This window comes from Cherax quadricarinatus, chromosome 61 (genome assembly GCF_038502225.1).
Source record: "Cherax quadricarinatus isolate ZL_2023a chromosome 61, ASM3850222v1, whole genome shotgun sequence".
Taxonomy (NCBI): Eukaryota; Metazoa; Arthropoda; class Malacostraca; order Decapoda; family Parastacidae; genus Cherax; species Cherax quadricarinatus.
In genome coordinates, this window is record NC_091352.1 from 3,002,008 (window position 1) to 3,016,101 (window position 14,094).

The 14,094-nt window shown below is 38.7% G+C and overlaps 1 protein-coding gene across 1 annotated transcript; it reads right to left on the minus strand.

Annotated features, from left to right (window-relative positions):
* Positions 1–471: 471 nt before the first annotated feature.
* Positions 472–14,045, minus strand: LOC138854493 (SET domain-containing protein SmydA-8-like). Its single transcript, XM_070098137.1, has 9 exons — positions 13,906–14,045; positions 11,483–11,656; positions 10,572–10,764; positions 10,078–10,301; positions 8,574–8,859; positions 7,975–8,151; positions 6,151–6,334; positions 1,443–1,627; positions 472–1,116 (listed from the first exon to the last, which is right to left on the minus strand). Exons 2-9 carry the CDS (start codon positions 11,653–11,655, stop codon positions 991–993), a joined length of 1,548 nt encoding a protein of 515 aa, XP_069954238.1. The 5' UTR covers position 11,656; positions 13,906–14,045; the 3' UTR covers positions 472–990.
* Positions 14,046–14,094: the final 49 nt, after the last annotated feature.

Genomic DNA, 14,094 nt, shown 5'->3' on the forward strand with positions numbered 1-14,094 from the left:
AGCACACAGAATTTACCTCCGCTGCTCTCTCTTTACCTTCCCTTCTCGCTGATGGACTCACCTTTCATCCGCTCTCATTGACTTTTTGACAACAACTGACTTACTTCACAAATTCTGATACCTTCAGCCCTTTCTACTTCAATCTCTTGCTACCCTCTACCCCCGTACTATCCCCTGCCCCGCTGTTTTCTGTAACCTACTGATCATCCCTCCTCCCTTCTGCCACCCAATACCCTCGCTTCCTTCCCTACCCTGCAGCGCTGTATAGCCCTTGTGGCTTAGCGCTTCTTTTTTATTATAATAATAATAATAATTAAATAGGCGAGAGCATTTCCTCTCCACAACACTGGTACATCTTATGAGAGGAAAAATGGTCACTGGGAATAAAAAAAATTTACAAAGACCTGTAAAGTTATTTATCACTCCATCCAATAAAAGGTATTATGTGCTCTATAAGTTAAAATAATCTCGACAGTAAAATCTATTTTATATGAAACTTTATATGAAAAAAGGAGTTACATTAGAATTATGTAGAATTATATTTAGAATCATACATTACCATTTATGTCATTTCTACAAAAAAAAAAGAAAACAGTGAATCGTTTAAATAATCATGTTTTTAATACTGTATTGTAGAAGAAAAATTTAATTACAATAAATTCAAGAAATAACAGTTCATGAATTTTGAATTATAACATGTTATAAAAATAAGACATTCATTAATGCATTCCAAAAATTTGTTGACGAGGAACACACAAACCTGACCCGACTACCATCAAAATTCTGAATGATTTACCTTTACCAGCAACAATTTATACACAAAGATGTCTTGCAGTTTATGTACACCAAGTTTACTTTGTGGCCTTATTGATACCCTTGCAAGCCAAAGGTCTTTCACCTAAGGAAAAAACTCAGTTTATTAGCTTCCTATTCATTAAATTACTTTTCATATGTTGAGAATAATTTTTTATGTGGGTATGCCTGCCAGTTTTATATATCAAGTTCTTCTGATAACAGCTTGAGTTTTGCATCTAGGCCGCCCTTCTCCATGTCTGGCTCATGCTTGAGGATCTCAGAGGCCTCCTTCAGATACTTTACAGCTTCTGTCATGTAGTCCTGCAAGAAAAGAGTATTCTATCTACAGTAAATTTTGTGATTAACATGTAAATCATTGATACCTTCAGACCCCTATGGGTTTGGCACTCCCCCATGAATGTATTAATAATTTGATGCCTTCAAAGAATTCAAGCTACCATCACTTTCCTAGGATCAAATCTGCTTGAGTCCTATCTCCTTTAGGACTATTTAGTGCTTCCCCATGAGTGTACAACAGTAATAACTTACACAAGATCACATAAGGTAAATGTCTTAATTTATAGTATACTTAGGGTAAAGACACCACCAGTACTGTATATTTACAAAGTGATGGGCATTTGTCTTACCTGTGTGGCCTCCTTAGTGATGATATCATTAGACAGGAGTAACCTAGCCTGTGCCACAAGGGCAGCTTGAAGCTCAAACAAGAGTGTGCCCCGGAACAGACTCAAGCCTGGGTCTATAGTATTAGCCAGCTCCAACAGTTCTCGGCAGTACTCCACTTTTCGTTCCAATTGTTCTCTTGTCATATCTGTAAATTTAAGAGCAAAGTCAGTTTGTATTTTTTTATGGCTAAAGGTGGATTTAAACTGTCCACTGTACATTGCTGAGGGCAAAATATAAATGACATAACTATCACTTCTGTAAATAAAATATTTACATAATATTAATTTAATTATAAAAGCCACAAACATGCACTGAAATGCTAAATTAAGAATCCAGAGCAACAAACTGGCCAAATCTTACTCTGGGTATTAAAGTTATTATATTCAAGGAAGTTGCCTTAATGCTAGTGAAAGGCTCTTCATACAAGAATTTTGAGCTACCCAAATGTTCAGATCAGCACTGTATGACCCTTATGGGTTTAGCACTGGGTTATGATTTATTATAATCATCAGATTACCCTCAACCCCTTTCTCCAAGATGTTGTATAACCCCCTTCAGGCTTAGTGTTTCCTCACTATGGTAAAGTTTTTATTGTAATAAAGTTGGTAGAATTACCGACAATATGTAAAGTAAAAGGACACAAGTGCAACTAATGTGGCATTTATTGTGGCAACGTTTCGCTCTCCAGGAGCTTTATCAAGCCATTACAAACAATACATGGACACAGAGGGTATATAAAGGCTCAGAGTGAGGTGAATACTAGTGAGGTACCATTTCGATGTTCACTAGTGGTAGTAGTAGTAGTAGTAGTGGTAGTGACAAAAGTAATACAATATGGTAGAGCAATTAATTCGTACATGAGTAAAAGGATATAAAAGCTATTACTTGGGTAACATAAAAATAGGTTGAACAAATATAAACTGGAATGAGGCAGCTTGTTTCAGTGTTCACTCTCTGTGCTTTGTGTAGTGTAACAGGAGAGACTATGTGATGGCAGGGTTTACTGTTTTCAGGAGGATTCTTGCTAAGACTTCGGAGATGGTGAAGCTGCCGTTGTTTTGTTTAATTGTATTCGAAACAGCGATCAGTGCTGATTCAAGGCACTTGCGTGTGCGGAAATTAGTTTCTTTTATCACTAATTGGGCGTCTCTGAATTTCATAAGATGATTAGTGGAATTTCGGTGTTGTACACAGGCGTTGTTTAAGTTGTCGTTCCTACATGCGTATGTGTGTTCATTGAGGCGGGTGTCGAGGTTTCTTGCTGTTTCACCTACGTAGATCTTGTCACAGCCTCCACAGGGTATAGTGTAAACTCCTGCCTTGACTGGTTCGTGGTTCTTGGGTTTTGTCCTGGTTAGATCCTTTATTGAAGTGGTAGAAGCGATGGCGACTCTGGTGTTAGCTTGTGAAAGTACTTTTGAGACGTTTAGTGCAACCTGGCTGTTGGGAAGAATTATAACTTTGTTGGGAGCGGTGTTGATGCGTGGAGAATTGATGATCTGAAGAGCTCTTTTCTTGCAGTCTTTGATGAAAAAAGAAGGAAATTGTAACTCAGTGAATGTTTGGTGAATGTAAGTACATTCTTCGTCAAGAAACTCAGGACTACAAATTCGGTATGCTCTTAGGAAAAACCCGATGATGATGCCTCTTTTGGTCTTGGTATCTTGACTGGAATAGAAGTGTGTGAGATCATTTTTATTGGTGGGTTTCCGATAAACTTGAAATCTTAGGTTGTTGTCTACTTTGTGAATGAGAACGTCGAGGAAAGGTAGCTTGTCATTGGACTCTTCTTCTAGTGTAAACTGTATGGCTGGTTCAACTGCGTTGAGCCTTGCCTGAAGATCCCGTACATCAAAACGTTTTGGAGTTATTACGAGGACATCGTCCACGTAACGTAACCAAGTGACGCTTGAAGGGATGATGTTGGCGAAGTGTTCGGACTCTAGGTGTTCCATGTATAAGTTGGCTAGGACAGCACTTATTGGGGACCCCATTCCCATGCCGTAGGTTTGTTTGTAGAGCTTGTTATTGAAGGAAAAACAGTTGAAGTTAACACAGAGTTCAATCAAGTCAACAAAATCTCCGGGAGGTAAAGGAAGATTAAGGTCCTGGTTGACTTTACGTCGTAGAACCTCGATGGCTTTTTTGGTAGGTACTTTTGTGAAGAGGGAAGTCACATCCAAACTGCCCCGCTCATCTTAAACACTCAGGCGACCTTCTCAACCGCATCCGTAACCTCTCCATCCGTAACAAGAAACTAAGCAGTTTGGATGTGACTTCCCTCTTCACAAAAGTACCTACCAAAAAAGCCATCGAGGTTCTACGACATAAAGTCAACCAGGACCTTAATCTTCCTTTACCTCCCGGAGATTTTGTTGACTTGATTGAACTCTGTGTTAACTTCAACTGTTTTTCCTTCAATAACAAGCTCTACAAACAAACCTACGGCATGGGAATGGGATCCCCAATAAGTGCCGTCCTAGCCAACTTATACATGGAACACCTAGAGTCCGAACACTTCGCCAACATCATCCCTTCAAGCGTCACTTGGTTACGTTACGTGGACGATGTCCTCGTAATAACTCCAAAACGTTTTGATGTACGGGATCTTCAGGCAAGGCTCAACGCAGTTGAACCAGCGATTCAGTTTACACTAGAAGAAGAGTCCAATGACAAGCTACCTTTCCTCGACGTCCTCATTCACAAAGTAGACAACAACCTAAGATTTCAAGTTTATCGGAAACCCACCAATAAAAATGATCTCACACACTTCTATTCCAGTCAAGATACCAAGACCAAAAGAGGCATCATCATCGGGTTTTTCCTAAGAGCATACCGAATTTGTAGTCCTGAGTTTCTTGACGAAGAATGTACTTACATTCACTGAGTTACAATTTCCTTCTTTTTTCATCAAAGACTGCAAGAAAAGAGCTCTTCAGATCATCAATTCTCCACACATCAACACTGCTCCCAACAAAGTTATAATTCTTCCCAACAGCCAGGTTGCACTAAACGTCTCAAAAGTACTTTCACAAGCTAACACCAGAGTCGCCATCGCTTCTACCACTTCAATAAAGGATCTAACCAGGACAAAACCCAAGAACCACGAACCAGTCAAGGCAGGAGTTTACACTATACCCTGTGGAGGCTGTGACAAGATCTACGTAGGTGAAACAGCAAGAAACCTCGACACCCGCCTCAATGAACACACATACGCATGTAGGAACGACAACTTAAACAACGCCTGTGTACAACACCGAAATTCCACCAATCATCTTACGAAATTCAGAGACGCCCAATTAGTGATAAAAGAAACTAATTTCCGCACACGCAAGTGCCTTGAATCAGCACTGATCGCTGTTTCGAATACAATTAAACAAAACAACGGCAGCTTCACCATCTCCGAAGTCTTAGCAAGAATCCTCCTGAAAACAGTAAACCCTGCCATCACATAGTCTCTCCTGTTATACTACACAAAGCACAGAGAGTGAACACTGATACAAGCTGCCTCATTCCAGTTTATATTTGTCCAACCTATTTTTATGTTACCCAAGTAATAGCTTTTATATCCTTTTACTCATGTACGAATTAATTGCTCTACCATATTGTATTACTTTTGTCACTACCACTACTACTACTACCACTAGTGAACATCGAAATGGTACCTCACTAGTATTCACCTCACTCTGAGCCTTTATATACCCTCTGTGTCCATGTATTGTTTGTAATGGCTTGATAAAGCTCCTGGAGAGCGAAACGTTGCCACAATAAATGTCACATTAGTTGCCCTTGTGTCCTTTTACTTTACAAAGTTTTTATTTATTAACAAGTTTCTGAAAGTACGGAAGTTTTTTGTTTTTTTCACGTGTATCAACTGAATAGTATATCGAAAATTATGCACTTGCACAAAAAAGGGAAGGGGGGGAAAATGTATTAACTACTAGGCTTTGCAGTACATCAAAAGATTTGTGAAGATGAACAAACATCTCAACACTTCCTACAAAGTCAGTTGCAGGACACTAATGTTGATAAATTGCAAAAGACAGGTAAAAAATATTTCTTTACAAAAGGATGGGTGAATGACTGGAAAGCATTGGAGATGATTATGCTTTTCAATAATCACCTAGATTTTTTTTTATTTTTTTTTTTTTATTTTAAGTAAATTTGCAAATGAAAATAGTACATCATGAAGTATCTCCATGTAAACCACTAAGAAGTAAACAAAAACTTAGTCAAACCAAGGTAATGTAAATACTACAAGGTATTATACATAAAGGTCTAGCGCTTATTTTTAAAAATACAGTAATAAAAATTACATTCAATAGGAAGTGGTGAACTTTGAAAAGTAATGCAACACCTGGAAAAAGAAGGTAGTAGAGTTTGATTCAAGGAAGGGCAGAGTAGCTCTTAGTTCCTTGAATCAAGAGCCCTTGACCAAGAGAAAAAGCAACTGAATCAACTAGATGTGGGCATGCACACCTACAAATAGATAATCTCACACTACTACAACCAATGGTTCCCCCTCAACAGAGGTGCCTTGATACAAGGAGTTGGACCTATCATCCCTTTCCTTGGATCAAACCAGACTGCCTCTCGTTTCCCAAGATGCTATACGATCACTATAGTTTTAGAGCACTCCCATGAGTAAACAGTATGAAAATTATTTACCTCTATATCTGCATTCTTTGTGGTTGCCATAGAACTTGATGAGGGCATACTTAGCCTCCATAAAAAAGCGATGTTTGGGATGTAAAGCTTTCTTGTAGCACTCTAAAAATTCCTCTAGCTGTCGGGCTGTGTTTTGTTCTAGTCCACGGAGCTCTTTATATAGTATTTGATCACCCCAGAACACCTAGTGGGTTGCAATGAATGAGTAAAGTCCAACTTATTAAAGTACATGCTAGTATATACAGTAGGGCCCCTACTTACACGGCAGGTTAGGTTCCAGGCTACCGCCTAAAAGCGGCCAACGCCGAAAAAGTGGAACACCGTGTTTTCCACTTACAAATGCATGTAAATGCCAGACAACAAGTTTACACTAACTTATATTAAGTTAGCACTGTACTGGCCTTCAACTATTAATAAAACCATTGATATGGTATGTATAGATAATGAAAGTAGTATTTAGCAATCTTATAACTGTTGTACTGACATTTAATTTTTTGATTACATAATGATATGAATTTAAAATAACATGCATGACAAAATTGGTGGCTTTAGTAATACAGTACAGTAAACCACTTTTTCACAATTCCACCTACTGTTTTTGCCTGTTGACAATTCATTTTTCGTATAGTATATTTTCACCTTTCGTTCTGAAGGTTCACCACCTATTATGGTGGTGAACTTTTTCCTCTTAGTGTTTACCAAATGCAGTAATACTGTGTATGCTTATTTTATGTATGTATTGAGACCTCACATTTACTAGGAAGATTGGTTAAGAACCACAGATTTAACTTTTTAAGTGATTCACATAATAGTACACAATTTTTTGTGCCTTCAAATATGCTAATTGCCAATATTTTTAACCTCATCTCAATTGTTTGGGTCTCCTATGGCCACCTCACTTTCTCTGGGAGAACTGCCAGCCTATTCTCTATGGAAAGAATACACACTAACTGTCAATTACTTTCCTCCAAACTTAAGTCGTTTAACTTTTTTTTTTTTTTTTTACAATGGACTTAACGGTATCTGTAGATGCCTTATTTTCTCATTACATTGTCAAATGCTCCAAACCTTAGAACATTTGTAACTTTACTTGATCTTTATCTCCTCTCCTTACCTATGGTACTGTATTTTCTTTGCCTTTCCCATCTTCTGCCTAGATGGGTTTTGTCCTGTGGGGTTTTCTCCCACTGGGATTTGATCCTACCTTCATGGGCCATTAGCTCTCGTGCAGTGCTCCTTTTTTTCTCTTGTTCTTAGGCTACTTATTTTTACTACTACTACTATCTCTTTTCTAAGTCTCCATCCTCTGAACCCTTTTTTTCACTACCACTATTACTACTATTACCACTGTTGCACTACTTTTTCTACTATTATTACGTCTTTAATACTACAAATATCTCCTCTCATCCGCACCCTCCCTTCTGTGTGGCTAGTTAATGGTCCAAGTTAGACCAAAACATCATCACATGGTTTTTTCGAGCTGTCATGGCACATAACCCATTTTTCCCCATAAGCTGTTCAGTCCACCTGTCACATTTCTAAGTAGCTCTTTTCCTGGAACCTAACTGTTGCAAAAGGTGACTGTCTACTGTAATCCTAAGATGTACTACAGTAATACTCTTACTTTGCCCAAATTATATACAGTAGATAACCTATATAAAAATTTGAAGTTAAAAGTTTGAGCTGGTTTAGTTTTAATGAGCTGTGTTACAGTATTTCAAAAATGTTAAGGAATAAGCAAGCTTGACATATTCAGTAGTAAATCAGTACACATTACTCTTACAAATGTAATACACAAGCAAAGTAAAAGAAAAAGGTACAAACTGTTTTGCCTAAAATAGTGTTGGGGCACTTCTGGCATGCCCATCTGGCATCCATGTCCAGAGGCGTGGTAGACTGAACACGTCCACCACACTCGCTACATAAGAGGGTGCCCAGGTACGTTCCAAGCTCAGTGGGATCAGAACATCGCCGACATGTACACAGGAAATACTTCGCAAACTAGAAAAAACAGACGAGAATAAATACATGGAAAATAAAATTTAATATTTGTTTTTTGAACTGAATGACAGGTTTAGCTCCTTTTTTATGATTTTGACAACCTATAATTTTTTGTGTATTAATTGTATAGGCTCTACCCACTCCCTTCCCCCAAGGGGAGGTTTCTTTGGTGTTAAAAAAATTTTTGATCCAAGAATTAGTACTACCTTCCCCTTAGTTCAAACCAGATTACCTCCTATTTTCCAGGTGTTGCATGACCCTTACAAGTTTGGTGCTTACCCATGAATAAAGCAGTACTATAACTTTTGTTACCTAGCAAGAGTTCTCAGATTATATTCAGTTAGTAAAATTTATAATCTTACTGCTAAGAAATGTGTTCTTCATAATTATAGTCTTACTGCTAAGAAATGTGTCTTTCATACCTGTAGCTGTTTGCGGCGTTGTAGTGTATTCCAGAGTATGTTGGTATAGGTGCTGGTTATAGGGTTACCCTTTCGAATGACGACAGTTGCTCGTAATATTAGTGCCAGGTCCTCGTCGAAAGCATGTTTGGTGTTGGGAATGCAGTCATGTGCCATCATGGCAGCTTGTGGGTATATCCCACGTACTCGCTGACCATTATGTTTTAACTCAAAACTATTGATAAGTAAGATGCCGCACATTCGGTATATTTCTTTACTGTCTGCACCATTGTATTTTATATAGTTTCTGTGAATAAATAAATGTTCACTTTTTAGGATATTTACACATGGTATAAAATCTGAAACGTAAAGCTGGCATGAATTACAATAGGAAAATGCTCTTCATTCCATTTGTGGGGGCTACGAATTTGACATATAATGTATCCAATAAATCTCTATCAAGGTGATGGCATTGGACCTGTGCTCCATTTCTTTGAGAAGAACCTTAATACCTTCCCTTTTCCCAGACATCTATGGGTTTAGTACTCCTCCCATGAATATAATAATGATAATCTACTAAGGTGATGAAATTTTGAAAATTTTTATACTATTTTTTAACATGTTGGCTGTTTCCCACCGAGGCAGGGTGACCCGAAAAAGAAGAAACATTTTCATCATCATTCGCTCCACTGTCTTACCAAAGGCGTGTCTACAGCACAGTTCAAAATCTGTCCTTCAGAGTGCAAGCACTGTACTTCCCACCTCCAGGTCTCAAGTCCTGAATCCCTTCATATTACAAATTTTGAAACTTACAACTGATATACAGAATGAAATTCCTTTATTTACTGAACTCCTGCATGAAAATATAATTTACTGAAATCTTAATTATCAAGTCATACAAGTATGACACTTAATGGAACAAGAATTTAATGTACTACTGACTTTTAATTGAAACTAACTTACTGCACCAATTGTGAATTTACTTTTCCTCCTGCACTCTCCCCTAATCCTCCTACCATCACACACTCCTGCACTTCACTCCCTCATTACCTTTCCACATCCTTCCTTGCAGCACTGTATGACCCTCTCAGATTTAGCGCTTAATTTTATTTTTTTATTTTTTTTTTAACAAGTCGGCCGTCTCCCACCGAGGCAGGGTGACCCCCCAAAAAAAAGGAAATCCCCAAAAAGAAAATACTGTCATCATCATTCAACACTTTCACCACACTCACACATAATCACTGTTTTTGCAGAGGTGCTCAGAACACAAGTTTAGAAGCATATACATATAAAGATACACAACATATCCCTCCAAACTGCTAATAACCTGATACTCTAATAGAATTAAGCTCAATTATAATATATATGAACAAGGATCAATTAGGTAGCTGTTATTTTTGTTGCCTAATTAAAAATTTTGCTCATTTGACTGCAATGACTATAAAGTACAATACGGTAATCTGTATGTATAATCTTGTAAATTTAAGTACAGTATATTGTACACAAAAAAAAACAGAAAACTTACTGAAGGAAATCAACAGTGTTTCTTTGAATAACAGAACCCATCTCAGTGTTCTTAATATTGTGGACATGATCTTGTAGTTGGTTGATGGTCTGCCACTTCTTGGGATCAGTTTGCTTGAGTAGAAGACATCGTAGAGGTGTAATACATTCATAGGCTGGGTGGGCAGACTCAACATTGTCTATCTTGATCTTCACTCCAGACCCAGCCAGTATAGGACACTCATGCTGGCAGTAGAGGAAGCTCTTATCAGTTTTATAGTGTACAAAGAAAGCAGAAAAGCAATGCTGAGAGAGACTAAAGAGGCTGGCTTTTCAAGGAGGTTGCCTTATATGCTGACAAGGGCTCTTGTCAGGTTACTGAGCTATTCTGCCCTTCCTTAGACTGTGTCTCATTTACTCCCATTCTCTAGGTGCTGTATTATCTACACAAGCTCTGTTCTTCCAAATATAATTAATGTTATTTTGTGAAAATAAAACAGCAATAATGGTAATCACCTTGTGATATTTTGAGACTTCACAAGATGGTGCACACAGAGGGTAGTGGCACCTGGAACAAGTGTAGGTGCCAGTGATGGCCTTGTGGCATCCCAGACACACTGGTGGAGAGCGTTGCTTGGGACCCACCACCAGGACTTCCTCCTTCAGGATCACCTCACCAGGACGAATGTCACGGCTCGCTACCATGTGCCTGCACCACAAATGTTTATAAGTAGATTTATTGGTTAAACATTTTAATGAACAAGTCTATAAAGCATACCATCTATTCCCCAGGTGGTGTATGGCCCTATAGGTTTAGCACTTCCCAATGAATACAATGTAATGAAGTTCAACAACAAAATGGAAGGTTGAATTGTGACCTGCCAGAATAAGCTGGCTTTTTTCACTGAAAAGGACCTTCACAGGAGGTACTGCACCTTGACGCTAGAATTCGAACTACTTTCTACCTCAAATAAAACCTGACTGCCTCCCATTTCCCTCCCAGGTGCTGACCTTTGTGAGTTTAGCACCTTCCTATGAACATAATGAGCTTAGCATTTAGTATGATTATAATAAGAGTATAATCCCACTATAGAGATAATGCAAAACAGTGGATGAAGATGGTAACTGGCTGTATAGCATAATATAATTATCAAAACTAAGCACTAAACCCACCAGGGTCATATAGCACTGCTGGCAGTATTGCAAGTGTCTAAAGTGGAAACCTTCCCATTATACTGATGGAAGCATAAAAGGGAGGAAAAACACAATTAAGAAAATCTTGTATGAAAGCTGAAATTCTTAAGTTATCTCAAACTTGAGTTATGTTAAAGTTCTAATATGATACGTAATTTATTTGCAAAGATCTTTAAAACGCTGTCATCAATTCAACATAAGATGATAATGACAAGACCTTCCATTACACAAACCTTCCATAAATTGGATGGTTTTGAACGATGTATGGCTTGCATTTGCCTTTATGGTCTTTCCAGTCCTGTTTCTGACACTCTCTAGAACAGTAGAACACTGAACGACATGAAGAACAGAACTGCTTGGCTGGTTTGTTGCACACCTCACACACGCCTCCCTGCACCTCTGGCATCCTGCAAACAAAGACATATATACAACAGTTTTAGTAGTATTTATTATTATTACAATGCGCTAAACCCGGAGGATTATACAGCGCCTGGGGGGGTATGTGGAAGGCATTGCTTAAAACTGGAGCACAGATCCAATTCCCTAAATCAAGAGCCCCTCACCAACATCAAGGAACCTTCCTTGAGGGGAGTTTTAGTAGTAGCTTTAGCTATAGTAGGTGACCTCTGTGGGTTTAGCGCTTAGTTTTGATTATAATAATAATAGATGTAGTAGTCTTAGTTGTCGTAGAGGAATATTAGTAATTATCGTAGTGGTTGTAATTGTAGTACTAATTGTTCTAGTAGTTGTTGTAGACGTTTTTGTAGTTGTAGTAGCAGTAGTAAGAGGTGGTGGTGATCACTAAATATAACACCTTGCATCAATACACCATGGAAATACAATTATCGAGCATTCACTACAGTACTTTGAATCACAAGGATAATGGCTCCTTGATCTGTACTCCTTGGAACGCAGGAGAGAAAGATGCATCAAAATTTACATCTGGAAAATCCTAGAAGAAATAGTCCCAAATCTGCAAATACAAATCACTCCCTTCGAAAGTAAAAAGACTCGGCAAAAGGTGCAACATCCCCTTAATGAACAGCAGAGGCGCCATAGTACACTAAAAGACAATACAATAAATGTCAGGGGCCCCAAGACATCAACAGCCTCCCATCATATATAAGGCAGTTTATCAGTAGATCCCTAGATGTCGAGAGGGAGCTGGGTAATTCCTGGTCAATACCTGACCAGCCGGGCTGTCATTCGTACCTTGGACTAGTGTGGCCAGCAGTAACAGCCTGGTTGATCAGGCCCTGATTCACCGCGAGGCCCGACCATGGACCAGGTCGCGCGGGCGTTGACCCCCAAAACATCTTGGTAGGTATGGTAAATCACGTTACCATGACAACTATACATCTCCATGGTTACGTCACATTAATTACAAATTTCCATGATGACTCACCATGGTAATTGTACTTCTCCAAATGGTAACATACACGTAGGATGTGTGAGGGATGGGGTTAGTGGAGGTCAGGGAAGAATGCAGGAATAAAATTGAAAGCGAACTTGGTGCAATAGGTTATTCAAAGTCTGCATCACAGGTGGTCATTACCTGATGGTAATCAATTTAAGCGCTAAACCTGAAGGAGTCACAGCCGTACAGGGCATGATGTGTGAGGGATGGGGTTAGTGGAGGTCAGGGTGCAATAGGTTATTCAAAGTCTGCATCACAGGTGGTCATGACCTGATAGGTCAAAACGTTGCGCTGACAAACGTTTGTTTTATAATGTTTTGTCTTGACATGTGTGCAGCATTATTATAAGAGATCCCGTGTTGTACTTGTCATCTACGTGTACTGGTCCAACATCCACCTCTAACAAGTTAACATCTCTGCTCTCACAGTTTTCAAATAAATTTCGATACAGGTTTTAAAGGGTCGTAATAAATGCTCCAATATAAGAGGCTGGCACCAGAAAACATGATTTATCTTATCTTACCCTGAAATAAAATAAAGTGACCTAGTGGAAGTGTCACAAATTTATATTGCCGTTTGTAAAAAGAAGTATATATGCAGATTTTCCTAAATAAAACTTATCGCCAATATGATTATATTCCTGAGGGTACGCTAAACCCGTATAGTTATACAGCTGCTGGGAGAATGAGAAGCAATCAGGTTCAATCCAGAGAATGGAAGGTCAGGTCCAATTCCTTGGATCACGAGCCCCTCACCAGGAACAAAAACTATATTTTAGTGTAGACGGTAGTGGAAAAGCATATGGATACACAAAAGGTCTAGGAATTAGGCCTCAAACGGGTTAAACAGGAGCACATCAGAAATTATATCTACAGTATGTCTTATTACAATCAAAACCAAGCGCTAAACCCACTAGGGTCATACAGTGTGGAACAATATAAAACTCAGTGCATATACCTTATGGCTTTTTCCATTTAAAAGTATATAATAACATAAGGAGAATAACAGTTTCTCTTCTCTAAATCAAGTAAAAATTAAGAATCATATAAAATAATATTTATATCAACAATAGTTATGGTGCCAAGTAGAGCAGTTTAACATACTTAAAGTACTCATGTCTGAGCAGTGAAGACATAAGAAATACCAAAGAATTTTTCAGCTTAACAGTTACCTTCCCTCTCGCAAACTGTCCCCATTTCCGCGTGCAATATACCAGGTGAGGACTAAACAATCACTCACCTTACTGGTACTGACTCAAGTGTTCACCCAAGTGTAAACAGTGAGAGAGCAGCATGAGGGAACACACAGCACATGTACACTGCCACGACCAAAATAGTTGTGAGGCTGAAGGTGATGGCGGCTGCTCATGTCCTGCGCACGCACTCCACTATTTACTATGACCTGCCAGCCACCAGCCTCACTACCATT

Excerpts from the sequence above, each read along its gene's own strand:
- LOC138854493 (XM_070098137.1), bottom strand. The coding sequence starts at position 11,655 with ATGCCAGAGGTGCAGGGAGGCGTGTGTGAGGTGTGCAACAAACCAGCC. Across the intron at positions 10,765-11,482 it reads AACCATCCAATTTATGGAAG|GCACATGGTAGCGAGCCGTG; the intron begins GTTTGTGTAATG and ends TTTGTGGTGCAG. Across the intron at positions 10,302-10,571 it reads AAGTCTCAAAATATCACAAG|CATGAGTGTCCTATACTGGC; the intron begins GTGATTACCATT and ends CTCTACTGCCAG.